At 41.0% G+C, this 26,228-nt stretch overlaps 5 protein-coding genes and 2 non-coding genes across 10 annotated transcripts in view; 5 read left to right on the forward strand and 2 right to left on the reverse strand.

Annotated features, from left to right (window-relative positions):
• The first annotated feature begins 1,460 nt into the window (after window positions 1-1,460).
• rnaseh2c (ribonuclease H2, subunit C) lies at window positions 1,461-3,779 on the forward strand. Its single transcript, XM_061079275.1, has 5 exons — window positions 1,461-1,512; window positions 2,045-2,199; window positions 2,322-2,434; window positions 2,831-2,950; window positions 3,542-3,779. Exons 2-5 carry the CDS (start codon window positions 2,046-2,048, stop codon window positions 3,563-3,565), a joined length of 411 nt encoding a protein of 136 aa, XP_060935258.1. The 5' UTR covers window positions 1,461-1,512; window position 2,045; the 3' UTR covers window positions 3,566-3,779.
• zbtb3 (zinc finger and BTB domain containing 3) lies at window positions 3,444-8,713 on the reverse strand. Of its 2 annotated transcripts, none has more exons than XM_061079272.1 (4): window positions 8,667-8,713; window positions 8,266-8,378; window positions 7,071-7,888; window positions 3,444-6,883 (listed from the first exon to the last, which is right to left on the reverse strand). In XM_061079272.1, exons 3-4 carry the CDS (start codon window positions 7,883-7,885, stop codon window positions 5,839-5,841), a joined length of 1,860 nt encoding a protein of 619 aa, XP_060935255.1. In that variant the 5' UTR covers window positions 7,886-7,888; window positions 8,266-8,378; window positions 8,667-8,713; the 3' UTR covers window positions 3,444-5,838. The 2 variants fall into 2 exon arrangements, with proteins under 2 accessions (XP_060935255.1, XP_060935254.1); XM_061079271.1 differs by having other exon boundaries at window positions 3,444-6,886.
• Window positions 8,288-12,877, forward strand: trpt1 (tRNA phosphotransferase 1). 2 transcript variants are annotated; one of them, XM_061079274.1, is made up of 7 exons: window positions 8,288-8,309; window positions 9,247-9,328; window positions 10,263-10,432; window positions 10,874-11,051; window positions 11,157-11,213; window positions 11,307-11,417; window positions 11,510-12,877. In XM_061079274.1, the coding sequence occupies exons 2-7, from the start codon at window positions 9,274-9,276 to the stop codon at window positions 11,530-11,532; spliced, it is 594 nt and encodes a 197-aa protein (XP_060935257.1). In that variant the 5' UTR covers window positions 8,288-8,309; window positions 9,247-9,273; the 3' UTR covers window positions 11,533-12,877. The 2 variants fall into 2 exon arrangements, with proteins under 2 accessions (XP_060935257.1, XP_060935256.1); XM_061079273.1 differs by lacking the exon at window positions 8,288-8,309 and adding an exon at window positions 8,801-9,038.
• fermt3b (FERM domain containing kindlin 3b) lies at window positions 12,434-22,816 on the reverse strand. The gene is made up of 15 exons (XM_061079270.1): window positions 22,660-22,816; window positions 21,499-21,675; window positions 20,378-20,611; window positions 18,971-19,087; window positions 18,177-18,345; window positions 17,041-17,143; window positions 16,828-16,935; window positions 16,294-16,428; window positions 16,116-16,162; window positions 15,806-15,930; window positions 15,351-15,457; window positions 14,909-15,130; window positions 14,605-14,729; window positions 14,002-14,143; window positions 12,434-13,552 (listed from the first exon to the last, which is right to left on the reverse strand). Exons 2-15 carry the CDS (start codon window positions 21,620-21,622, stop codon window positions 13,373-13,375), a joined length of 1,938 nt encoding a protein of 645 aa, XP_060935253.1. The 5' UTR covers window positions 21,623-21,675; window positions 22,660-22,816; the 3' UTR covers window positions 12,434-13,372.
• On the forward strand, window positions 19,538-19,609 carry trnaw-cca (transfer RNA tryptophan (anticodon CCA)). The gene has a single exon. It is a non-coding gene; the product is annotated as a tRNA-Trp (tRNA).
• On the forward strand, window positions 21,074-21,145 carry trnaw-cca (transfer RNA tryptophan (anticodon CCA)). Its single transcript has one exon. It is a non-coding gene; the product is annotated as a tRNA-Trp (tRNA).
• Window positions 22,817-24,105: 1,289 nt separating the features above from the next.
• Window positions 24,106-26,228, forward strand: part of macrod1 (mono-ADP ribosylhydrolase 1) — a 111,013-nt gene continuing 108,890 nt past the window's right edge. For both annotated transcript variants that reach the window (XM_061079882.1, XM_061079883.1), the window contains exons 1-2: window positions 24,106-24,632; window positions 25,457-25,555. In XM_061079882.1, coding sequence (XP_060935865.1) covers window positions 24,224-24,632; window positions 25,457-25,555 — 508 coding nt within the window. In that variant the 5' untranslated portion in view covers window positions 24,106-24,223. The remainder of the gene's footprint in view (window positions 24,633-25,456; window positions 25,556-26,228) is intronic.

Consider the following 26,228-nt stretch of genomic DNA (forward strand, 5'->3'; position numbering starts at 1 on the left):
AAAAGAAGAATGCTGACATCACTGAGAATGAAATGTGTTATTTGATGTGATCCTTATTTTACTGAAAAAAGAGACATGGTAATTGTACACGGTCACAGCAACTCAGTGATGATGCTGATATGTTCATGTCCTGAGGTTGAAAGACAGGTTGGTACATTCATTAATGTAATGAGTGTAAAACCACCGAGTCCAATCTCAGTCACAAGCAGAGGCCTTGCACATCATATGACTCAGAACTGTGTCAATGGACAACTTTCACTTTATTACATGTAACTGAAACCTTCAAGCTGTTTGTATCTTTGGTATAAATTGTGAAAGATGATGGAGGAGGAAACCCTTCACTAAACATCAAATGTAAATGTAAGATGGAGATTATTATTTTCTTGTTTCAGGTTATTAATTAAAGCTTTAATCAAATTTGCTTATTAAACACAAATAATCATAATAAACTTGAAGATTTGAGGGAAAACGATACAAAACAATCATTTCAAACAAATTGTTTTGCTGAGTTAGAAAACATTAGGGCAGAAGAATAAGCATAAAAATGTTATGGATGTGAGAAGATAAAACTTATTATAGAAATTAGAAAAATAGCCAATAAGATCAGAGCCTGGATAAAAAACAACAACTTTTCCTTGACTTTAGTTTTTAGAAAGTCCAATATGAATTCAGACAACTCCTGGGTGAACACACTTTATTTATCTATAATGAGTTTTAAACTAGGATAAGGAGCATGTCAGAGAGCTCTCAAGGGATTTGGGATTGCAGAATAGCAAGGCAAGGTTTTGCTGAGGGAGTCCAAGTCGAGTACAGGTCTTCAAGATCAACGAGAAAATCTTAAAATAAGCCAACAAGGAGAAAATAAGAATAATGTGATCTCTAATATTGTCTTTAGTGAGAAGAGAATATACATCATAATCAGAATTGTGTCGCCAAACGTACAAGGAATTTGCTTTTGTGTTTGGTGCATAAAAACTAAAATGAAAAAGTAAGTAAATTAAGAGGCAAGGACTGTAGTTTTGGGAGAAAAGTAAAGACGGGAACCTGTCTAAAACACAAGAACAATAATGAAAGAAGCTATATTAAATATATAAAATATATTGGCAAGAATATAGTGAACTGAAGCATTTTAGTTCAACATCCAGATCAAACATGCCTGCAACAGTCATCTGCCTTCAGTATGCAAAAGATCCTCACCTCTGGTTCAGTTTCCACCAAACTGTAGGAAAGACTTCTCCTTGTGTTGATCCACAGCATAACACTGCCTCCATGAAGTGCTGTGAACAGAGAAACACTAACTTATCTTTGGCTCTTTAATCAGCTGCGATTGGACGACAGGGTTAGGTTCGTCCCACATGAAGAGAAGAGCTCCACACCCTGCATCAGCAAAATCTTCTCTCACCGACAGGGGGCGGTACCTCCTGGTCGAAGAGACTCGATAGAATATCATCGAGCGTAGAAGAAGAAGACACTTCCGGCACCATACAGCTACTGGCGCTAAACTACAGGAAGGTAAAGTCTCATTAATCGTTTTAAAAAAACTCTAAACAGCACGTTTGTTTAAAACTGTTTAACAGGAAACATCAAAAACACTTTAAAGTCTGTAATGGAGTCGACGTGCTGTTTATTTTAGGGGAAGTGTTCGATGTTTGTGGTCATTGACAGATACAGACACAAATGATTCCTCTCGAAATGATATTCATTTGACCAACTTTAAATAAACTTCTTCTTGTGTTGTTACTACAACTTCATTAGTTATTAATAAGTTCAAATATTATAATAACTAATAAATGTCTGAATACTTTGCAGTGAAGTTATAGGGCAAAACTGTCTATCCAAGTTTCTCTCAAACACCCCAGAAATGTTCTGTTTATCATAATACAAAACAGAAAAGCTGTTTACGATTATTTATTGGTGAACTAACTTGAGTTCTTTTTATTACGCATATGGACAAAGAATTAGACAAATAACGTAAAACTAAGTGACAAGTAAACTTAAGCAAATAATGGTTATTCATTTGTCCTCTCCTGTCCTCTGGTTGCAGGATGTCCTGTAACACCAGTGTGACCCGTGTCCGTGTGTCGTCAGTGGTCCAGGCACAGACAGCTCCGGTCCATCTCCTGCCCTGTGAGGTCGAACACGACGGGCCGGCCCAGGTCTCACAATACTTCACAGCGACCACTAAAGACCGAAAATATGGTACGCACACAGTATGTTTAATCTCCGTCAGATTTTTACTTTTGCAAATGAAAGCTGCATTTCACAGGGAAAATGATCACACCAAGGCTGAGACTCACTGGTGTGTATTTCTCCCTTTACAGAGAAGACGGTGTCATTCCGGGGGCGTGGTCTGAAGGGGCAGGAGCTCAGCTGTCCGCAGGGTTACACTGGCCTGGTGCTGAAAGACATCAACAAGCCCGGCTCTGACCAAGAGGTAAACTCCACTGAAACGGTTTGGATCAGTCATCATAGCGTTGAATGCATGAGACATAAAGTCAGATGTGCAGGAGTGTGGGTGGAGAGAGTGGGTTAAAATGACTCAATCCAGAATAAAATATATGAAATAAAAGGTTGGTACAAAAAGTGATATCTGCCTGAAGCTGGGTCACTAAGCACATGCTGCAATTTCTATTCTTAAACTTCATGAAATAGAACAATCTGATAGACACTCTTGTTTTTTGCTTTTCTTTGCTGGGGTTTGAATTGACTTCTTTTAACCTAAAAAAAAAACCATCAACAAATATGCAGTTTGACCATAGTTGCCACAAGTTTTGTGAACAACTGAATGTATACATGATGCTAAATGATGTGTTTGTATGTGTGTTTCTAGGACAGGACAGTGAAGGTGTCCTCTGTTTTCGACAAGCTGACTTACTGGAACATGGAGACATCTCCGAATTCTGACGACACTGTTGTGATGGCTATGGATTGGCCAGAGCTTGCTGAAGCTGTAAGTTGTTGGTGGGGGATTTTTGACATGGATGGTTTAAGACTTTTCCTGTGTTACCTAATATTTGAAAATGTATCTTACATTATCTAGACTGTAGTTTAAGGTGGATTCATTTATTGAGTCTGTTTCACCCTTAATCACAAGCATGGCTTTAAGGATATAAGTCAACTAAAGCTGCAGCTTTTTTTATTCATTACATGTTTCACATTTTCCGGAGGAAATTTGTTGATTCTTTGTTCACTAACAGCAAACAATAATTGTATTCACACATTCGTTTTTGTCACACAAGCATATATATGCATTATATGTTAAAATTACTTTTGCAGCCTAAAAGCTTCATGATTACTTGAGTCTTTCAGTCCACATACAACTTAAAAATATGAAGATTAGATACAAATGATTCAATTAAAATGGATCTCTGGGTAGATATTGGAACAGTGGCACTGCTCTTTGTTTCAATTCAATTAAAGAAAATAGACAAAAAACATTATATTGACAACAATATTTAATCAGAATATAATTGTTTGGAAATACAAGGACACGAAGGCAGACAGATTTGTAGGTGGACACTGATATTTTGTCTCCTCACAGATCCACGGGCCGGTCGATGCCTGAATTAGAGACCAAACCTCCTGCTGAGGAAAGGCTGGTTGATTTCACCTCAACGTGTTTGGAATGAAATGTACAGATACTGCTGGTTACCGGCCTGTAAAACAACTTCCGACATACTAACCTGTGTAGTGTTACTGTTGCAGAGCAATAAGTTACAGGTGTAACATTTATATTTTTGTACATGCTCTCTTGTGAAATAAAAAAAAAAGTGAACTGACCAACTTGTGCATTGTGTGACTCACTGAAACATGAATATTTACACATTTATTCTAAACAGAGTTTATTCACAACAAGATAACATTGAAATGTCATCACCTGCTACTATAAAACTCTAAATAACAACTGATTCAACTTTCCTTTATGACTCCAACACTCTTACGTTTCTGTGGCAATACCAATACTAATGAAATGTCATTAAACCAGCTCCAAAAACAGGTGAAATGGTGCAGAAGAACAAATTCCACAGTGTCAAACAGTCATTGAGGCACATTTACAGTTTTAAATTTCAACGAGACAGGAGGCAGGTGTGTTCACACTGTATATGCAGTTTGCTACAACAGGAGAAAATACAGAATAAGCAAAGACACACACAAAAGGTATTCACTGCTTCCTCACCTCCACTCTACAAGCCTACCAGGTAATGTAGGCTCATTGAATTGAACTCATAAAATGTCATGAGTCTATGAATTATGTGATAGAGAAATTGCAAGGCAGGACATCATAAGGCACAGTGCTGAGAGAATTTACAGTTTATTGTTTTTCATTTAAATAACTTTAGAGCAGAGAAGTTGTGGAGCAGCTATGAAGATCAGATTCTGATTATATACTTTCTGAAGATATGTGCTGCCACATAAAGGACAGATAGTTTCATCCTGTTAATAAAACACCAAACAGTACAACATGGGAGGACATGGGTCGATCTCTGCTGGCACAGTCACACTGGAAAGGCAATTTGATCAACAAGCAACAAAATAGCAGCTTCGAATTGAGTTCCAATGGTTCACTGACTTGAATTACGGAAAATGAAAGTCTGTATCTCCTCTATGTAATTTTGGTGACCGGATACGATTGGTGAGAAGTGTGTAACTGACCGGCTTCAATCGTCAGACATAGCAAGTAAAAAAGTTATGCTTAACTGTAGATCAGTTAAATAGACTTGTAATTCATTAAAACAAAGAAATATGAGGAATTCTGAACAGAGGGAACAGAGAGTAGCCTCTGTTTCAGGAAGCCGGGGATCATGGGATTATATCCACCGCTCAGTTTGGGTTTAGTGAGTGGGACTGTGCAACACATAGATAGACTTAGTTTTTTCTCCTAATGTGAACCCATTTATTGCTCAGACATTAAGTCAAATAGAATTAATCACCATGTTCAGCTGCAGAGGGCGCCTGCTCAATAAAAGTCACATAGTGTTACTTTAACATAAACTGATGGCTTGAGTGTAGAATATCACATGACTGTTGCTATTAAGAGTAATGCACAGGTGTCCTGTCATACATTGACATACGTTCTGCTACCTTGAGCAGATTTCACTGCGACACCCCTGGTATTTACTCTCAGTATTAATTATTGTATTTCATTGAACTTACGTGAACCCAAACGTCCTCACTTGAATAGAAGGAAGAGGTGACTTCAGTCCAGGTTGAGAATAAAATGAGAAGGATACTTTTTATGGTTGAAAGTTGAAAGGCATCACAACTAAGGGCATGATTTTTGCTGGGTCTCAAGAGGGAAGAGTGCTTTGATTTCAAATGTTGTTACATTAATTAAAAAAAAATCTATCATAGGTTTGCCTTGTCCTTTTGGGGAAGGGTCAAATGTTAAAATGTAGTGTTAAGTATTCAAGAAAGTAAATAATGCAACTATCAAGATTAACAGATAAGTATTTATATTTTGAAAAGGCTTTCTAAGTATTTATTTCAGAAATCTAATACTTTGAGAGCAGATGGCTGTTAATTTATACGGGGAAAAAATGTCTCAATAAAGCCTCTAAAACGTCAATATTTAGATTATTGTAGATTGGTGTTACAGATTCAACTTGTGATTGTATAAAATAAGAAATTAACATTTTAAGAAACCGTTTTGGGCGTTGTGACATTGTGATGGAGATTTTCACCATTTTGTAACATTTTTAAGATGACACAATTCATCAATTGAATGAAAAAGTTATCGCTAACTGCAGCCCCACTCAATTTAGGGTGGAAGTCATTATTACAGTCAGTTTATCAGATACAATTTTGGTGTGTGTGTATAAATATTGAAAATATTGTGTGTTAACTGAGGTCCGGAGGTGGTTGTGGGGAGAGGGAGGGCTCCATGTCTGCCTTGCTGCGTTTGGCCGGCAGCGTCTGGTCATGAGCTTTGCGAATGTGTCTGTAAAGGTCGCCGGACTGTGTGTAGCTCCGATAGCAGTAGCGACACTCGTAAGGGCGCTCGCGTGTGTGCACAATGGCGTGACGCCTTAGTGTGTACGTGCATGAGAATGTCTTTCCACAGACGCCACAAGTGGGGACGTCCTCCATGAAGTTACCCATAGAGTCCTGGTAGTACGTTGGAGTCTCTAAATGCTGCTGAGCTGTGGACGGAGTGAGGAGGGAGGCAGCAAAAGAGGAGGGTTCCTGCGAGGAAGGGCCGGCACCAGAAGAGGAAGAGGAGGGAGAGAGGGGGAAGGAGTAGTCATTTGAATGGGACGTCATCTGTAGTAGGGCCTGCGGGTGGGAGTGGAGAAACTGAGGACTGTTCAACTCCTCTTCCTGGAGGTCGTCTTCAAAATCATTGTCCAGTTCCATCACTGGTTCTCTCTCTCTGTTCTCCTCCTCCAGCTCTTCATCAGATATAACAATGGCCTCCACTTTGACTATCACATTCTTCTCATTACTGCTGTCTGTACGCACTCTGCCCACATTTCTTGTGGTGGGTGAAGCTCCGGTATCCCCCTCAGGTCCCCCAAGGTTTTGTGTCTGACAGTGAATGTGAAAGTCGGAGCTTTGGCTTTGGAGTGACAAAGTGTTCTGGATTCGAATTTGGGGAGGTGCACGCTGGATTGGTGATTGTACCGGATTGGATTGTAGGTGTGAGTTGGGTGCTGACCCGTGGATTAACATGACCATCTGCTGTCCTCCGTCTGATGTACCTCTGTGGTCGGTCTCCAAGCGTTTCCGAACATCATTGTGACGGGGTAATCGAAGTACGTCCTGATGAAGGCTTGGAGAAAGACTGGATTCTGACAGAGCAACTCCTGATCGCCCACCAGCCACACTGACAGGGATCAGGGAGGAGGAAGACGAGGAAGAAGACGAGGAAGAGGGCTGCTGGTTGCTGCTGCGGCAGGTGAAAGAAAGAAAAGAATGAGGATAAAAAGAACAACAACAATAAATAGTAAGAATGCGCAGTAGTACACAGCAAATTTGGGTATGCCCTATACATTTTACTGGAACTACCGTTTGAATTCCACTTCTTTCAATATACAAACATTTTAGTCGATACATTTACAAAAGATTTATACCTGTATATCTCTGTGGTGCTGCAGGGGCTGCTGAGTGCCGACCCCTGACCTCCAACTCCCATCCTCGTGTGACCTCCAGAGGCGGGGACAGATTGACCAGTGATGAGGCCCTGCACGAACTCTCTGCCTGGGGGGAACGGAGGGGAATCCATTCCTGGCTGAGTGGTATCAGCAAGATCAGGGCTCAGAAGAGTGTGAATCCGTGCCTCTGATGACCCCCCACTAGTCCTCCGCTCAGACTTGACCGACTCCACCTGCCTCCCCACCGCCACTGATGAGAGTTGCACTGCCGTTGCAACTGAATTCAAGTGATCTCCTGCCAGGGCCACAACAGGCTCAGCTCCACCACCATCACTCTGTCTTCCCCTCTCTATTGCCTTCCTCAGACCGGCACTCTCCTCGGAGCGGGTGCTGTCGGCCTCAGCCTGAGGCCCTCGTCTCTGCAGCCGTCTCTTGCACACTCTCACCACCTCGTTCATGTGCAGAAAGCTCGCAGCCGCCAGTATGTCCTCCACCGGTTGAGACTCCTCCAGCTGCAGCACACCTTCATAAACAAAGTCCAAGAGCAAGCCAAAAGCAGCAGCCGTGACAATGTCACTGTCGAGTGTGACAGAGCAGCTAGATTTGTTTTCACCATTGCTCCCTGGGGAATCCGAGTAAAACATGTGAAAGAAAGGCGAGCAGGAGGCCAGGACAGCACGATGAGCCATGAACTGGGACGATCCCACCAGGACGGTGCAGTCGCAGAGGAAGCCTCTCTGACGCTGGGAGCGCAGCGCGGACAGGAGCTGCTGGGAGTGCTGGGGGAACTCCATCACCTGAGCAAGGGAGAGGAGGACTCAGTACAGACAGCTCTGGGGTCAGCTAGAAAGAAATGTTATCTTATGATTTCTTCAGATAATAATGACCTGCTCAAATTTAACATTGGGTCATCTCTCTTGGCAAAAAATATCCATAAAAGGTCATTACATTCTAACTACATAAAAAAACACCAATCCCTTTACACTTATATTTGATGAGGTTTTTTTTTATAAAATAGAGAGAAGGCAATAATCATAACATTCTGTTCGACACTTGTGGGCCACCGTACACAAGAATTCCAACACAGATCAATAAGAACAGGAGTTACATCAACCTGTACCTGACTGACTGACTTTATGACATCAACAGTAAAGCAGAACAGCGGGACACTCACCGGAAGTGTGGCCCGTGGATCTCTTCAACTGCCGTTAATGAAAGGTGAGTGATCGGAGCGCTGCCATGGTGATCGGACCAAACCCCTCAGCGTAGTTTCACCATTGCGTCACACTACACACAAACAACACAGTCAATGAGGAGCAGGAGGGGAGGGGGGGGGGCACAGAGCTAACAGCGTTAACAAGGTATGACAGAGATTCCTCCAGGCAGACAGGTAGTTCCTGATCAACCGTGCTAACTGTTAGCCCAGTCAGCTCAGCCTCAGTCTACAGCCCCAGAGCTCCACGGCCCCCTGGTTCCTGTTAGCATCCGTTAGCATTGAGTTAGCCTGAAGCACAGAGCAGCGGTCCTGCTCCGGTGTGACTCCTGCGTTTAGAGAGGCGGTGGAAGTCTTCTTACCTGCGACAGATGCTGCTTGTTTGTTTCCATCCCAGACAAAATGCAGCTCTTCCTCTGTGGTGCTTGGATTGCGACAGCCGCACTCCACCCGCCACACCGCCACCTGCAGGCGGGCTGGGGGAACATGAGGAAGTAGGCAGCTGGCTGCATGTTTGTTGACAGCAGTCGGGGCGAGTCCTCTGATTCATTAGTAACAGTAGTTTGTGACAGTCATTTAATGGGTTAAACTCGCAAATTTATATATTACATCAGCCAGCAGCTGGAAACCATGATCTGAGTGATAACACTCACTGCATTGAAATGGACAGTGACAGAGGAGGAAGAGGAGGAAGAGGAGGAGGTGGTAGAGGAAGGAGGAACCGTGGTGGAGAGGTGAGAGATTGCAGCGTCACAGAAAGAGATTGTGCCCATTTTATAACAGCTCATACAATATATTTCTAGCTCACGATATGTCTGTGATATGTCACTAATAAGACAGGCAGCATGGGTTGTTTGTAACAGTAAAGTCTGGGCTCTATTTTTAAACCATAGCTATATTCAGAGCTGAGATTGAGTGTCTCTGTCTTTCCTCCCTGACCAGGACAGAGATGTCCGCCTGTCCAAATCCATGACTTATGCTCTGCGTCATGGAGCCAACCAGATGGGTCTTCAAATGAGAGCAGGTGAGCTGGTCATAAAACAAATTTCCCTTCAGTGTTACTGTCACAGTCTCTGTCAAAAGTTTGGATGTATGAAGCGTTATCTTTTCCTAACCCTATCAGTCCATATCAATGATTATCACTATAAACGTCACATTATTATTTCTTTTAATTTTACAGACTGATTTTTGCTCCTGAGTGAGGGTTGTGGTTTTTCTGATAAATACTATTTTACAAATCTGAGGTAGAGCACTTGAACGTGTGTGTATTTAACGCAATTGTGAATAAAAGGCAGAAACACCCAATGATACCATAATATAACTGAAGACTATTATTTTCATTTTAACAACCACAAGTTGGATTTCCCTATACATTTTAAGGTCTACACCTTAATATGTTGTGTTTTGGCACATACAATTCAACTGAATTTTGATCTGTTGTGCTATACAAATAAAGTAAAAATTAGCATTATGTTGTGGGCTTATTTTTGTCTTTAGCCTCTATGACATAGAAATAGAATTACAATACTGTATTATTTCACATATCGGACTGTTTGATTTTAATGTGACCAATTTGTTCAATAAACACAGATGATGAACAACTACAAATGTTTTGGGTCTATGCTTCAATCACTCATATTCATATTATGAACCATAGTCAAAGCACTCAATAAAATCATGGTTGTAGTCTAACATAGGTAGGTTCCTCCAGCAAAAGTTACAATTGACCATATGATATAATAATTGACATTGTGGTAAATGTTGCCTGTTGCTATTATGTACAGGTCTAGAAACGGCAGTGGCTTTCTTTCTACATCATTCACAAAACCACCACCTCTATTCTGAGTTTCACAGAATGCTTTTAGACTGTAAATGTATTCCAGTGCAGCGTGCAGTGCACAGAGGTGAGTGGAAAGTGGAAGTGTGACCAGAGTTATAACAGCTATCATTCTTCACAGATGGCTTCTTGTTTGTGGAGGAGCTCTTGGCCCACCCGCAGTTTCGCTCTTACTCATTGGAGGACATCGAGAGAGTCGTGGTCACAGATGACAAGCAGCGCTTCAAGCTGCGTTCGCACCCAGAGGATGGACGGATGGAGATTCGAGCCAACCAGGGCCATTCAGTCCAGGTAAACAGAGCCATGTTTTTTCGGATCGTTTGTATTCCAGAACAGAGACATTTGGACATCTGAGGATGGCACAGAAAATAGTTTTCAACAGCAAAACAGCATGCCTTGCCAGGATGTTTGGGGATATGCTGTATTCAGTGTTATATTTGTGCTGTTTATTTAAAGTGCACCAAAACTGCTTTTAAATGGATCAGTTTTCCTCTATGTGGCCTAACATGATACATCTATATGAGGTTTTGTCACATCTCAAATTCCCCCGAATTTAATCCTATCCAGTACAGTTTTTTCTCCAAATTTTTCCCAAATAGTGGTTTACTTCACTATCACTATAGATCTTTATAACTAATCAAGCAAAAAGATCCCTGACATTCTCTTTATAAAGTTTAACAAAACTCGGAATTAGTCCATTAATCTTCTCCCTGGTTCCTTTGCTGCTGTCAGGTGAGGGATTTGGAGCTGAAACCGGTCCTGCCTGGTTCTTCAGACTATCCTGCTGAGGCCGTTCATGGCTCCTACCTCAGCAAATGGAGCTCTATCCAGCAGCAGGGTCTGAGCCGCATGACGAGGACGCACATTCACCTGGCACCAGGACTCCCAGGGGAGGATGGCGTCATCAGTGGTAAACTCTGCATGTGGTGTGTGTGACAGAAAAGGAGACACACACGCGTGTCTTCTGGACATTGATAAAACCTGGGCCTACAGAGATATTTCATTTTCCCTCCAGGAATGAGAACAAACTGTGATCTTGCCGTGTTCATCGACGTCCCAAAAGCTCTCGCTGGTAATTTTAGCCTTTCGACTGTTGCCCAATTCAGTCCACATGTTGAGCCAACAATCTCTCACGTGTGTTTTATATGTATTTGTGACCGAACAGATGGTATTGAGTTCTTCTGGTCAGAAAACGGCGTGTTGCTGACTGCAGGTGACGCAGAGGGAAAACTTCTCCCAAAGTACTTTAGCCGAGCCTTAAGACTGAGACCTACACGTAAGAAAAACTGTCACTTGGATTTTCAGATTTTGTTTTGAAGGATTTATGATCTCCTTGTTCTCTGAGGTCACTCTGGTCCTGTGTTTCAGAGAGCATCCTGCCACTTCAGTAGCAGCAGCCTGCATCACCTCTATTATGTAACCTTGGGGACACACACCTCAGGCTTCCTGGAAGACGGCTCCTACCAAGTCCGCCAGGGGGAGGAACCAATGTTTTGATTGATTGTGTAGGTGGGTCCAAAACAATGGTTATGATACTGTAGTGTATGATGATTTAAATATGCTGCAGCCAACCAGTGTCATTATTACTAATATTTGTTATAACAGCGACAAACAAGAAGACAATAACAACAAGTAAAACCACTTCAACTTTCATCTGAGGGAAAGGACAGAAAATTCAAAAAAGAAATATTTACAACTAATTAAACGATGTATTAAACTATTACAAAGAAGAGTTAGTTGAGACTCTCCATTATATCTGTACAGTAAATACAAAGCAGCTGCTTAGCTTAGCATAAAGACAGATTTATCCTGTGAGCCTTATTCTGTCAATATTTAGTTAACAAATTCATCTTCACAGCACCTTTAAATATCACAGCGTTATATATTGTTTATTATTTTATACCATGTAAAATCACAACACATATTAAACCGCCAAGTTGTTCCCGTCTGTTTCCAGCGAACATGCTGAATTTCGTCTGGAGTATTTCAACTGAAATTCTAAAAACAATCTGGAAAATGAATAAAAGTGCTGTAGGAAAAGTGGGAGTTTAAAAAAAGGAATATGTATTTATTTTTTTGTTGATTTTTAAATTGGTCCATTTTTCTTGTAGTAATGATGGTGTCAGTGATACAAAAATGTAAGAATAGTTAGGAAGGTCTGATTAAAGCTTTGATTAGTGGAACTTTACCGTGTTGATATTGAATATGTGTCCATCCATGAGTGTACAACAGTTTTTAGTGTGAATATGAGCATTAAATTGGAAAACTTGTCATTGAAAGAATCAGAAAAACTGTAGGGAAGCATCTTTATTTATCACCAAATTAACCAACTTAAGCTAACGAATTTCACTTTTTACATTTTCCCATTGTATTGTTAGTGCTAAAGAAACTATTGCTGGAACAGACGACCTGGTCAATCTTACTAAAAAGTTATAAAATATATAACACACACACACTCACAACAAGCCAACAAACATTTGAGTGTGTGGTTAGACATGTGACTCTAGGAAAGCAGAGGGTGCAGAAACTGTGGTTTTTATTTAACGGACTGACTTTACTGTGTCTTGTAAGATATGGACACACTCACAGCATGTGAGAGGAGATAATTGATCAGAAGCTTCCTGCGTAACAAACAACAGAAGTTACCACCATATGTCACAACTACCCGGAGTGAAGACAACAGATCATTAAAAGTGGATTATTGTGTTTATCCTAATAAATCTTTGTTCATCCATATGTTCATGTGGCAAAGATTGTATTTTTAATTGTTTGCTCTCATAATAATGTAGCCCTTATGTAACATTCATTACTTACAGACGTTTAAGTGATAATATGACTGCAGTGGTGGACAAAGTTTAGCTTTGCATACTGAATAATACTGATTACAAGTCTGAATACTAAAGGGTGAAAAAGAAAAGTAGCTGGTGGCTCATCCAAGCGTTGAAGTTACAGCTCCATGAAATTATTTTGTCCCAGTGATGCTGAACCAGATGTTTACTCCATCCTGAAGGCAAGTAGAAGTCAGCATGAGGACCACTTGACTTGTCTTGAACTCATGTGAAGTCCTCCATCCTCTGACGAAAAACAGTGTGTGTGAATTTAACACTAGATAAAAACATAAGTGGGCTGATGAAGTGGGTTTACACATGAACATATGAGCAGAATATCTCTTTTTAATACTTTTTTTGCACTCGACTGAATGCAACCTAGAATGCACGGTGTGTTTTCGTCTCAGAGAGCTTCATGGCCTCCGGTCAACTTGTGAAAGAGTTCCTCATTGAGCGTGTCGCTCTTCTCACGACTGCGTGTTGACATGAAAATGTAGCCTCCAATAAACTCATGAACAATTTTACAGTCAGCAGTCACGCAGCTAAACGCGATGTTGATGTTGCCCTCAAACTCGATGGCCATCTGGAGAGGTCAGAGACACACACACACACACAAATAAACAAATGTTAGCTAAAGATAAACGTATAATATTAGCAATGATAATAAGACAGTGAAAACGGAACCTTAATATGAAAGTAATGTCTCTCTTTTAAAAGATAAACTCATCCCTGTAAGAACTAAAACTCTTCTGGTTTTCTAGTTAGTGTTAATGAGGTCTCTTCCTGTATTCCCATTTCTAAGGTATTATTGCTGATCAAGTCACCAGAATAACGTACCGTTTCTCTCTCTGTGTTTAAGTAATGTTTTTTTTAGGTTTCTAATGTGGCAACTTCAGTCAGACTGACATTTTTGACTTTTCGTTAAGTTGCCACAAATGGATTAGTGACATAAGATTTTCCACATTCCATGACCACAAAGGAAACTCAAATTCACCCGCACATCACGCAAAAAGCCTGATTATAGATTCTGACCTGTCGTATGTCCCAGTTGACGTTCCACTGCTTCATGTTGTTGTAACGCCATGTCTTGACCACATCACCCACTCCCAGGTCAATGCGGATTAGACGGTTCGGGGCGATGCCCATTACCTCGTCTTTTCGGCTACCTTTGAACCTATTGGTCAGAAAATGTCTTGTTAAATTCTTGCTTTGGATACCATCACTCTTATCAACACTCATGTTTACACCACGACTGCGTCAGGAGCAGGGACTCATGTATGAATGTTTGAAAGTTTCACAATTCATCTCCTGAAATGTGTCAAGCGAATAGGTGGTGGTTGCAAACACATCAACAATCTACATTTTAAAGTCATTTTTACAAAAGTTTTAAGGATCTTAGATATTTTTATTGTTAGGCCTAAAACTGTTTACTCTTCTTTTCTGAAAAGACTTACAACTTTAACAGTCATTGATATATTTATGCTGTGTATGAGTAAATGTGTATTTACATTTAACGTAAAAGGAGGAAATATGTTAAAGTATGAAAGTTTTAGATTTATCGGACATCATGTTGTGACCAAATAGGATTAAATTGATGAATTCTGAAAAAGCTTTAAAGTAAACTGTAAACGTGACCTGACAACGAAGTATGAGAGACCAAAGTCCGGAAGAGCCTGCCAGATCTGCAGGAAGCGCGTCACTGCATCAGTCAGCGAGAGCTGAGCCACGTTCTGGTACGCGTCCAGGATACGAGGGGTCAGCTGGAGGAACAGGTTCAGGGTAAAGTTCAGATGTAAACATATATTTGCTGCACAAACTGATTAAGTTGATATCCTTCACTGTGCTGCTGCAGATGTCTAATACAAATAAGAAACCTTGCATCTACAATTTTTCATAATTTTGTGTCTGTGTAGAAATTCCTCCTGTGTGGCTGTTGTACCTGTTTGGTTTTGTACTTCTTGTGGTAGCGTGGCGATACCAGACTGTGGGTATTGATGCTTTCATCACTGGCAGGTGCGTTACCGTGGGAACCAGGGTTGGTTTGCTGCATTGCCAGGAAAGAGTGGATGCTCTGTATTTCACTCTGGAAACTACTGTCGGCGAGACTCTTGCATTTGGAGGCCAGCCGACATGCAGCCATCCACTGAGCATACTGCTGCTTCTGGAGGGCGAGAGGCAAAGACACAGTGTAGGGAGAGAAAGAGAGAGTCAGTGAGTGAGAGGAGAGGTGGAACTGGGGTCAGAGATGTGAGATAGTGAGACAATGACATGAGGTGTTGAAAGAGAGGTGATGGGACTGAGAGGATGTCACATACAGAAACAAGGAGAGAGAGTGTGTGTGTGTGTGTGTGTGTGTGTATGGGGGGGGAGGTGGACCTTACGTTTTCACAGCGCAGATAGACCTCGTTCATTCCCTCAGGTGCTGGTATCAGGAGTCTGATTTGGAACTTCTGTGAAGCCACGTTAACGTCTGGCGCCACTTCACACCCTATGTGCAGAGTCAATATTAAAGTCTAAGAAAACTCACATGTGACAGTTATGGGTCAGACATGGAAATGGAATAGTGTTGGAACATACCGAGGCGGGAAACTAGGCTATCCACAATATATGGAAGTCAATGCAAATCGTAATAAAAATACCTGCCCAAACAGGTTGGGATTTACTGTATGCGACCATTTCTGAGCAGTGACGTTTCACAGAACTAAATAAACAGGATGCTAAACTATGACTGCCGGTTCAACGGCCACTAATAGTTACATACTTACTTACAATTATTGCTGACCTGACTTAGCAGGATATATAATACTAATAAAAAGTATAATAATTTGTTCATTACCTTTGAGGTTTATCTGTTGGATGGGCTCTCCGATGCTCTCCTCTTTGCTCTTGAAATATGAGATGGATGTATCCTGGAACTTGAACCAGTATTGTTTGTATCCCTTCAGTGTCAGCCTCTTCGGTCTGAAACAAAGTCACATGGATAGGTTTCAACAAATCACCTCCATTATTTTTCAAGATGTTAACGGTTCATGTTTTGTCAGTGAATCAAAAGTCAAATATTAGTTAAATAGCAGATGTTTATTTATGTTTATATCGTTGTAAAGATTATTTCATGTGGACCTGAGAGGTTTGAAAATGAATCTCACCTGAATATCTTCAGATAGTCATTCAGTTCTGGTGCAGTCATGTTTTCCTGGAGGAATGGATAAATGATTCACATTTCACTATTTTGTTTCCATGAAGAACATTATTATTCTTTGAAATCTCTCTTAAACTCATAATTCAAACAAAAAGAAATAAGAGAGTGAGTCCAATATGTCTGACCAGCAGATCGGAGGCGGAGCTGCTCTCTCCTTCCATCTTGACTTCTAGACACTGCAGGGCTGAATCCAGGTCGTCCATGGCTGCATTTGAGCTCAACATCTGGGGCTCCGACTGAGACACCTTACTGATGTGGTACTACACGAGTTTCAATGTAAGACAGGAGAGTGACAATCATGAACGAGTTGTTAAAATGTGTTGTAGCTTCCTATTTTCATGTGGATTCTAAAATCAGTTTATAAAGGGGGATTTTTTGTAACTTGTCTTCAAGAGTGGAAGAACTTTTACAACTACGTGTATCTTTAATATTATTGCAACCTCAAATCTGTTATCAAAGTAATAAGAATTGGGTGTTGTTTTTTTATCCAGTAATTGACAAGTTATGACTAGTGTCCAGATGAACTTTTTCAATTCCTGTAAAATGGGACACTTCAGAGTTTCATAGGGGAATCGGTCACTTCCTATAGAGCCTTTTCAATTTAATGTTTCCATTTCTGGTGAGGCACCGATTTCTCCCTCAGCAGCAGAGTTTTCTACCTGCAGAGCTCCGAACAGCATCATCTCCTCCTCGGTGCAGTCGATGTCCTCCAGCAGGATGTTCCAGCGAGCCTGCTCATAAAGTTGGGTCAGACGCACAACATCGTACTGCAGGGACACACGAGAGGAATGAGAGGGTGAAGGTGAAAAAAACGGTTATACTGTCACTGTACTCTACACAAAAACATACTGTTATAACACACACACACACACCTTGGGTTCTATGTCATAGAAGGCAAAGTATTTGAAGCGAAGCCAGAGTCGATCATTTTCTCGGATGCCCTGCTGCATAAGACAATGGGATGAGTCCAACCACCTGAGAAAAAGTTGATATGTGAAATATATCAATATACGTATATATTTTTTATATTTTGGCGTATGCCAAGTACAGGAGAAGTACCACAATTCCTGAGATCTACTGTTTAGCTGTCTGTGTATTGTGGAGACCTGTCAAAAGGAGAATTTCCGTCACTTGGAACAGACGAGATCTATCTATCTATCTATCTATCTATCTATCTATCTATCTATCTATCTATCTATCTATCTATCTATCTATCTATCTATCTATCTATCTATCTATCTATCTATCTATCTATCTATCTATCTATCTATCTATCTATCTATCTATCTATCTATCTATTTATCTATGTATGTATGTATGTATGTATGTATGTATGTGTGTGTGTGTGTGTGTGTGTGTGTGTGTGTGTGTGTGTGTGTGTGTGTGTGTGTGTGTGTGTGTGTGTGTGTGTGTGTGTGTGTCTGTCTGTCTGTCTGTCTGTCTGTCTGTCTGTCTGTCTGTCTGTCTGTCTGTCTGTCTGTCTGTCTGTCTGTCTGTCTGTCTGTCTGTCTGTCTGTCTGTCTGTCTGTCTGTCTATCTATCTATCTTATTGTTTAAATAACCATATTAAATGTTATGAGTTTGACATTCAAAATGTACATTCAGTAACCTTATTAAATTAACTTTTATTTGTATGTCTTTATAAATACATTTTTCACTTTAAACTTGAGAAAGACAGTTGGAAGAAAAGAGTGAAAAAAAGAATAGGCAGATAGCAGTAGTAGCAGTATCTTTATCAACCAAGAGCTGTGAAAGAGGCTTGAGTCACATCTACAATGTAGACACTTCTCTTCAGTTACAAGTCAGAACCATGATTCCAAAGATTCAGACTCTTTTAGAGAGACAGGAGGCCTGGAGCAAAACGTTTTATATAACCTACAATATATAGTATTAGACTGTGGGGCTGCAGAGCTTTAACCTAGTTTGTACTTGTCTTAAAAGCCACAGCTCCTCACTTTGTTCATACGTTTAGGTTGGTTTTAGCACACCTGTATGTGTATGAACATACCTGCCATTGATATGGGCCTTGTCTACCACGCTGGCTGCGCGGTACTGCTTGGCTATGACTTCTGGGGCGGGCGGAGGCTGAGTAACCGACAGCATCTTGTAGATTGCCTCCATCTGAGGTGAGTCAGCAAAGTGAGCTGGCATGCCGTTGTACAGACAAGGCCGGGACACTGCAAATGAGGAGTGAGTAGGAAGGTTACAGTAATAAAAAAACATATAAATAAAATCTGACCTCCCAGATTAATGTCTCAGTTTTTACTGTAAAACGCACAATAGCTGATTAAGAGAAAAGAAACAGATGAAAAATGCGGCTATGGTGTATTTTCAATCAAACCTTATTTGTATGGCACCTTTCAGACAGGTACCACGAAGTAGATTAAAAAAGTTAGATTAACAATAAAACCTTTTTTAATAAAATTGTGAGAGTCTGTTTGTAAGAAATCTCCTGAGGACAAACTATCTCAGCCTAGAGCTTACCTCAGTGTCTTCTCAGAGGCAAAACAGACTCAAATCAAGATCTTTCAGTGATTATTGTTACTACCCTAGGTGCCACTCAGATGTTGTAACAAGTTAAAAGGTTATTTTTTATCAGTTTCTTTATGATGACATGGATACAAAGGGATACCATTAAGGAAAAATAAAAAGGTGAAATTGGCAGTAGTAAATCAATCATTGATGAAATTTGACATATTCTGCCTCTACTGCATGAACATTTTAGAAATGTCAAGCTTTTACATAAATTCTCTCAGAGACACCACTCCTCGGATGTGAGTGTGTGAAGTGTGAGTAGTGTACCTGAGGAGAGCGGCACCTCGGTCAGGTCGTAGATCTCCTCTGCTGAGTCTTTGTCTTTCTTCTTCTTTTTCTCCTCTACAGGCCGAAGGAGGGAGAACTCCTCAGGGTGACGGATGTCTGTAGAGGTAAGAGAGGGGAAATATAGATTTGATTTATTTAGCAGAGATTGTCTCAGCTGTAATACAATGGTAGTGTGTCTGATTCCAGCTCAGAAGAATGCGTGCGTGTGTACGTGTGGGGAACACGTTTTTCAACTTCTTCTTCTAAACAACTGTATATAGAGTATGACACTGTGGGACAGACATAAAAACATGATACGAAGGTTAGTGAAACCTGCAAAGTATAAAACTAGAACTCTCCGAATTGCTGTGCTGCTCAGATTATTATTTTACAATTATGTTTACAAATTACACAACTGATTTCACACGATCACAGATCCGTTTTATTCTCAATCCTCAGTGAGTTCAAATGCGTGTATTTACTGTGTCTGCCGATCTAAAGGCTTCACTACTATAAGCTCTCCCCCCACTACTATATAGTCTGTTGAGCAACACTAGAGAGCCACGTGACTCTGTGGCGCAACGGTAGCGCGTCTGACTCCAGATCAGAAGGTTGCGTGTTCAAATCACGTCAGGGTCAGGACTTCATTTTTTGAAACTATTGTTAGCCTTTTGACTCTGTTACAAAAGTAACGGTAAAATATTCTATTCTTTCCTTATCGTGATCATTCAGTCAATCAACAATTAGATTCAAAAAACACATTTAAAATAGGTTCCAACCCTAACCCACGGACAGTAATGACAAAATCCCTGGAATAAAAGCACTGTGAATAATAGGATTGACTGATATAGGACTGATTGAGTCTTTATGTACTGAGTTATATTTCATTCACAAGAGAGTTTACAGAGAGTTATTTCTGTGTGTGTTCGTCATCTCGCTGTTCTAACTACCTGCTTCATGGAAACATTTTATAGAAATCAGAGCTTTCTTAAACTGTACCTCAGCTCCCTCTAAGCTGCTTTTCTACTGACAGACTTCATTATTTCCCCTCAGTTTGCTGCTTTTCAAAAACCTTTCCAGTCAGTTGCCACCTCCAGGGGATTTCTGGTGAGGAATCGAGACCAAGAAGGGCCACAATTAGACTAAATGAAAGCACGGAGCAGATGGTGGAGGACTTGTTTTCAGTCAATGGTGTGTGTGTGTGTGTGTGTGTTGTTACATTCAAATTAGATTGCAACATATTAATGAGACACTTTTACATATTCTGAATAATTAGGTTGTGAACTGATACTGAGTAGAAAGAGAAAGAAACAGAACTGAGGGAATAGTTAATTACTCTATTACATTAGAGTTAAAGGAAAGAATGAAACAAACAAACAAACAACAACAAAGCACGAATGGACTCACTGAGCATCCTGCAGATGCCCATCACGGTCTGGAAGACGGGGCCGGAGAAGCAGGCGTGGAGCCTCAGGGTGATGCCGTTGGGCAGACCCAGCTTCAGGGGCTTGTGCCGGGGCATGAAAAGCAGCCGAGCATCAGCATGGATTTCGTATTTCTCCAGAGTCCAGGACGTCCTCAGCAGCCACCGCTGCTTCTGCTCCCACCACAGGGCATGGTCCGACCAATCCCGCTTGATCTCTGCAGAGGACACACAAAACAAACAAATGTCACTAAAGACTGAGGCTGAGATAACATTCATCTGTTTCAAGCACTCACAACATTAAAGTGACAACAAGAGGAAAACTATTAATTTATATCGTATACGTTGTAGCCTTGTGTGCTACTGTTCATTTCATTAGGACCAATTCATTTTATGTGACTGCATGTGATGCATGTTTTTCACATGAAACAGCAGCTTCAGTGGACAGTAGACACAGATATTTAACTACTTATATTAATTATGGTTCTGTTCTGTTCAATTATAGAGGCTTCAATTAATATTATCAGTAACACAGGTGTTTCCCTTCTGTTTTAAGTAAAATTGTCTGCTGTGAAAAACGTTTATCAAAACTGCATATTAACAGTTGTGGCAGTAAACGAGAATGAGCAATGGATATTTGTACTGGTCATTTGATAGGGACCTCACTGCCACCTGTCAGCGACTCTGTGGCGCAACGGTAGCGCGTCTGACTCCAGATCAGAAGGTTGCGTGTTCAAATCACGTCAGGGTCACATACTCTGAACAATTTCAGAGTTTTCTTTGGCCTGTGTGTGGACCATTATATTGTGGCTTTAATGCACCAAGCACAAGAAATGTAGTGAAAACTTTAATAACAGACAATAAATCAATCGATGTTTAAATAAAATGGTCGCTGAGCTCTTGCTCGTCTTTTCTTTTGTCCAAATTTCTCACAGGAAATCCCAAAAGGGACCTTTCAGTGTCATAGCAGCCACCTGACTTGAATTCCCAGAAGGACGTATAAGAGACTGCAAATGAAGGCTATGTACAAAGAAATATAAATAATTTTATTAAAGAGATTGAGAGACAGACTGAGACAATCGGCGTCAGACAGACAGTGACCTACGTGTCTTTTCCACCAGCTTGAGGATGACCCCTCCGACGTGGAGTTCAGAGGTCACGCTGAGGTTGACAGGTGGGGAATCGGGCCCCAGATCCTCCACTGTGACTGCCAGGTCCCACGCTGCCATACTGGGAGAGAGAGAGAGAGAGAGAGAGCGAGCGAGGAATGAAGGAGACAGGTCTGACAGAGCGGAGTAAACAGATATCAGGAGTGGAGAGGAAAGCAGCAGAGACAAACATGGAGGGAAAGAGGCTCTAGAATTATTCAAACTGAAAACAAGTTGTCAAAAAGGGTGGTCAGAAAGGGATTTTTAAATGTTTGATAAATGTGATTTATCCAGTATGTAAAAAAGATGAACAAGACAGATCTTATTGAATGATATAAAAATAAAACATCCATTTTACTGCCAACACCATCTCTTCACATGAGGTATTAAAATGTTTATGTCAGTAGTGAGAAATTATGCACTTTAATCTGTGAACAAAATGTTAACATGTTGAAAAGTATGAAAAAAGATAATAACAATGTGAAAGACAAGGGGGAAACTGCTGTGAAAAGATGAATTACGCATCCTGTAAGAAAAGCACGAGGGAACTAAATATGAAAACATATTAAATGAGACAAAGAAAACTTGCATATTATATTACAGGGTTCTATATCACATGATACAAGTAACACAAACACACCCACAAACACAAACTGGATGACCTTATACTGACATGTCCAGTTTAAAGAGCACTTCCTTTTACTGCTTCAAACTATCGCCATGGAGGCACACTTCCGCTTTCTGACGCTCCCACAGTTTGAGGTTCATCTAGAGCTGAAACGGTTACTGCGTGTGTTTGAGAGTGAGTCCGATTCAAAGAAATTACAGTCGATATGTGTTAGTTCCTCATGTTATTGTATTTTCAAATATACCATGGCAATGAATAGATGTTGGGTCTGAACCACACCCCAGCTCTATTGGAGGCCTAAACTTACTTTACAATTATCTGAGTGGGTTCCGATGTGTAACCAGTGAACCAGTTTCATTGTATTATATAAAGCGACGTGACCTTGTAACAGACATTTGTGATACAAAAGTCTCACATGTACACACCCCATCCTAACTTTCTCTGTCACTCATGCTGTCACACACACCATCACACAGTACAAAAACATTACCTTCAGTTTCCTGCGTTCAAGGTTTGGAGAAAAGAAAAGTGGAAAGTCCCCTGTGCCTCAGCTAGATCGCTGAAGAAGCTCCCCACGTTTTCCGGAAAAGTTTTGTGTAGTGAGTTGACTTGTCTCTCGGGTGGGGTTGTGGTCTGTGCAGCTACATCTCGGGTGCCTCCGTCACTTCTGTCAAGAAAGGCTTGTTCCTTTTTTTGTCAGTTTCCGCCAGGCGGAAATGTGAAATAGGCTCAATTTCTGACTGACAGGCTGTGTGAGTTACTCATATCAGGAAATGTGCATGTGCATATTCCTACAGAATATGTGGAGGAAATGTTAAATGACAGACAATACACAGTATCACTCCCTTCCATTTGTCTCAGATAGCACGCACACACACAACTCATGGTAGACCACAGATCCCATTTGGAGTTTTGCAAGATTAGCAATAAGTAGTCTTAGGATATGTGTTATTCCCTCTGCCAAGGAAGTTGGGTTTTCATCTGCATGTGTTGTATGTTTGTTTGTTAGCAGGATTATGCAAAAATATTTTACCCCAAGTTTGAAATGAAGGGATAATGGGTTTATAGCTAAACTTTTCAGTGGGCACTGTCCCCTGGGAATCTCATGTACATTGTGTGTGCAGCAAAGCCAGATAATTATGTTAACCTGATTAGAGTTGACTGGTTGAGGTGAAAAACCTTCAATCGAATATTGATTCCCTGAACTACAAACATGGACACACTCTACTGGTATTCAGTTGCACGAGCCGCTAGGGGGCGACCAAGTGAAGGTTAAAAAGCATAAAGTTGCCTTTAGGGACCGTTTTTACATTGTGCATTTTGGGCTGAAGGAGAGAAACACAGTCAAACAGTGTGAGGAGAAAACTACACTACTGCATCCTACTGCAATATGATGTATGAAAGTCATGAGACAGATCGTCCTGATATGTCATTTTTTTAAACTAAAAAAAAATACACGAGTATGAGTATATTTTTTATTTTATTTTAACTTTTGTTAAAGCCCTGATTCCTTCAGAATAAATATTCTTTAAATGGTATTTCAATAAAATAAAATACACATTAAAGATGTGTATGAAGTTTAAGAAACGCTTTGACATCGGTAGAATAATTATATATATAATACTTTTTGCCATGATAAAATATTTCCGTCATTTTTTAAGGAGGCCTCGGCGTTGTTTCGTTGGCCTCGGCTCTCTCATGTCATGTGACTGAGGGGACAGACTGTGGGAAATAAAAAATAAAAGTAGAATAGGTCACACTGTTACATTTAATTCTCTGGTAATAATATAAAAGTATAACGAAACAGCATTATACATCATGTTAACACATATTTACACGTTTTAAAATGAGTATTTCGAGTGACAGTTAACCGGCCACCCCCCCTCGTGTAGATGGTACATTCCACACGTTTTGCGTTCAAAACAAAAATGGCACATGGAAGCTGCTGGTCAGCCGTGCAGTGAAACTTCCGGTCCGTGGCTCGAACCGAAAACGAAACCGAACCGTGTGGCCGACACCAGTCTCCGGTGAAGCTTCAGTAACCCCCCCCCAACATGGCGCTGCAGATATCAGCTCTACTCTCACATGTCAGAGCTCTGGCCCGCTGCCCCGGCTCCCTGCCCCGCTGCCCCGCCGACTTCCAGAGAGCCGCGGCCAAGTTCAAACACACAGCGGCTCCAGGAAGCCCCCGGTCGGGATGGAAGCCAGCAACAGGTGCTCCCCGCGGCCATGTTACCGCTGCCCTCCGAGCAGAGAGGTTCTCCACAGCAGCAGCGGCCGCTCTTTGGAAGTCCAGCCTGGGCCACGGGGGGAGGACAGGCTGGCTGGGGAAGGTCGCCCTCGGTGCGGCTGTTGGAGTGAGCACCGTCGCGCTGGTCCGGGGTCTCCACACCGGGACCCTGTCCGCCATGCCCGCCACAGTGAACCTGGACTCCGCGGAGGGAGACTGGAAGGAGACCAAGGGTGAGCCCGAGCCACGAATCCCGAGAAGATTCACATTTAACAGAGCTGCACCTGCCACTGGTTGATAGATATACACAGTTTACATTGAACTCAAACCACCAGCCCCATGCATGGAAGACGAAGATGATGATGATGATGAGTACAATTATCTAAGAGCTTATAGCTGTACAAACATGTCACCTGAACGAGCAAAATTTGTTTAAATTCTTTCCAGAGTCAAAGTCGAGTTAGTTCACAAGCTACCGTACAGTACTATAAGACACTTTTAATATAATTACATTTATTCATTTATAAAGGGCCTACTCTAGGGTAAAGAAATCAACAATTCATACAATTTATATGAAACACACTAGTGAAAACATCAGTAGAATTTTTTTCTATTCAATTCCTTCCAAAAGATCCCCTTCAGCCTAAATCGTACACACTTGAGCTTTAAGGTTATAAGATGAAAACATGTTAACATATCAATAACATTTGAAAGTATTTTTATGAAATTCTCTTGAGTTTGAGGAATTTCGGTTATAAATTCACAAATACATTGACTCGTCTATGACAGAGTCCATTGGCAGCACGTGGAGCAATCCCCTCGCGTCTATGGCCTGTTAAAACATCCAGAATCAATTCACCATTAACTCGGTAGATCCTGCTTTTCCTATGCCCTGAGATACCCGCATAAGGTGAACGTATTTGCTTGTATTGTTGAGTATGTACAAACATGCACACAAACTCACAGGGGTGAAAATAATACCCAGTTTATTGCTATATCAGCCCACAAAGTAACAAATATCTCGCTGTCTGGTCTCTATCTTCATTATATGCCTCAGATGTCTTGCTGTCTCTGTCGGTGAAGGACCGGCGTAAGCACTACAGGACGTCTAACTTTGTGCCATTGGACGACATCCCAGTGTGGACCCCCACTGCAGGTCAGAAACCCAACATCAGTCGAAGTCACTGTCTTATTCACTCAGGAGTGGGGGGCAGTGGTGGTGAAACTCTCTGGAAGAGAAGTAAAGACATGTGCACAAGTGTTATTTGGCTTTTTACCTTATTACATCGAAGAACTTATACAATTCTAAACCAAGAGCATCTCAAGAAATTATGATCAGCACAGAGACCTTGAAGCACCTTGTATTCAATATGTAATATAAATGTTTACGCATAAATAGTGTATAGTGCATAGTGTACGTGATGTGTAAACTCTTTTCACTGTTTAAGAGCAGCAGATATTTAAGCGCTGTCATGATTTTGCTATCCAAGTTGCTCTGATGTTGTTGCTATTGTTATGCAGAGGCTAGGTTGTCTTAATTTAGCCATTACATGTCCTCTTTATCGCTGAAGACCAAGAACTGTGGTTGATTAGAGGTAATGGAAACACATTTGTCTTTATAATTTAAACATAAATTGCAAGATACCAATAATGTTAAGTCTCTGCACAGTGTTACAATTAATTATTTTTTAATAAATTAATCTGGCTAAATAATTATGTTAAAAAATGGGTGGGACTGTGTTGGGAAGATTCAATGTCAAGAATCAGTAAGGATAACAGTTACTACAAATTCAAGAGGAGAGTTAAGCTGCCAGTCAAACCCAATTTGT

This window comes from Limanda limanda, chromosome 10 (assembly GCF_963576545.1).
Source record: "Limanda limanda chromosome 10, fLimLim1.1, whole genome shotgun sequence".
Classification (NCBI taxonomy): Eukaryota; Metazoa; Chordata; class Actinopteri; order Pleuronectiformes; family Pleuronectidae; genus Limanda; species Limanda limanda.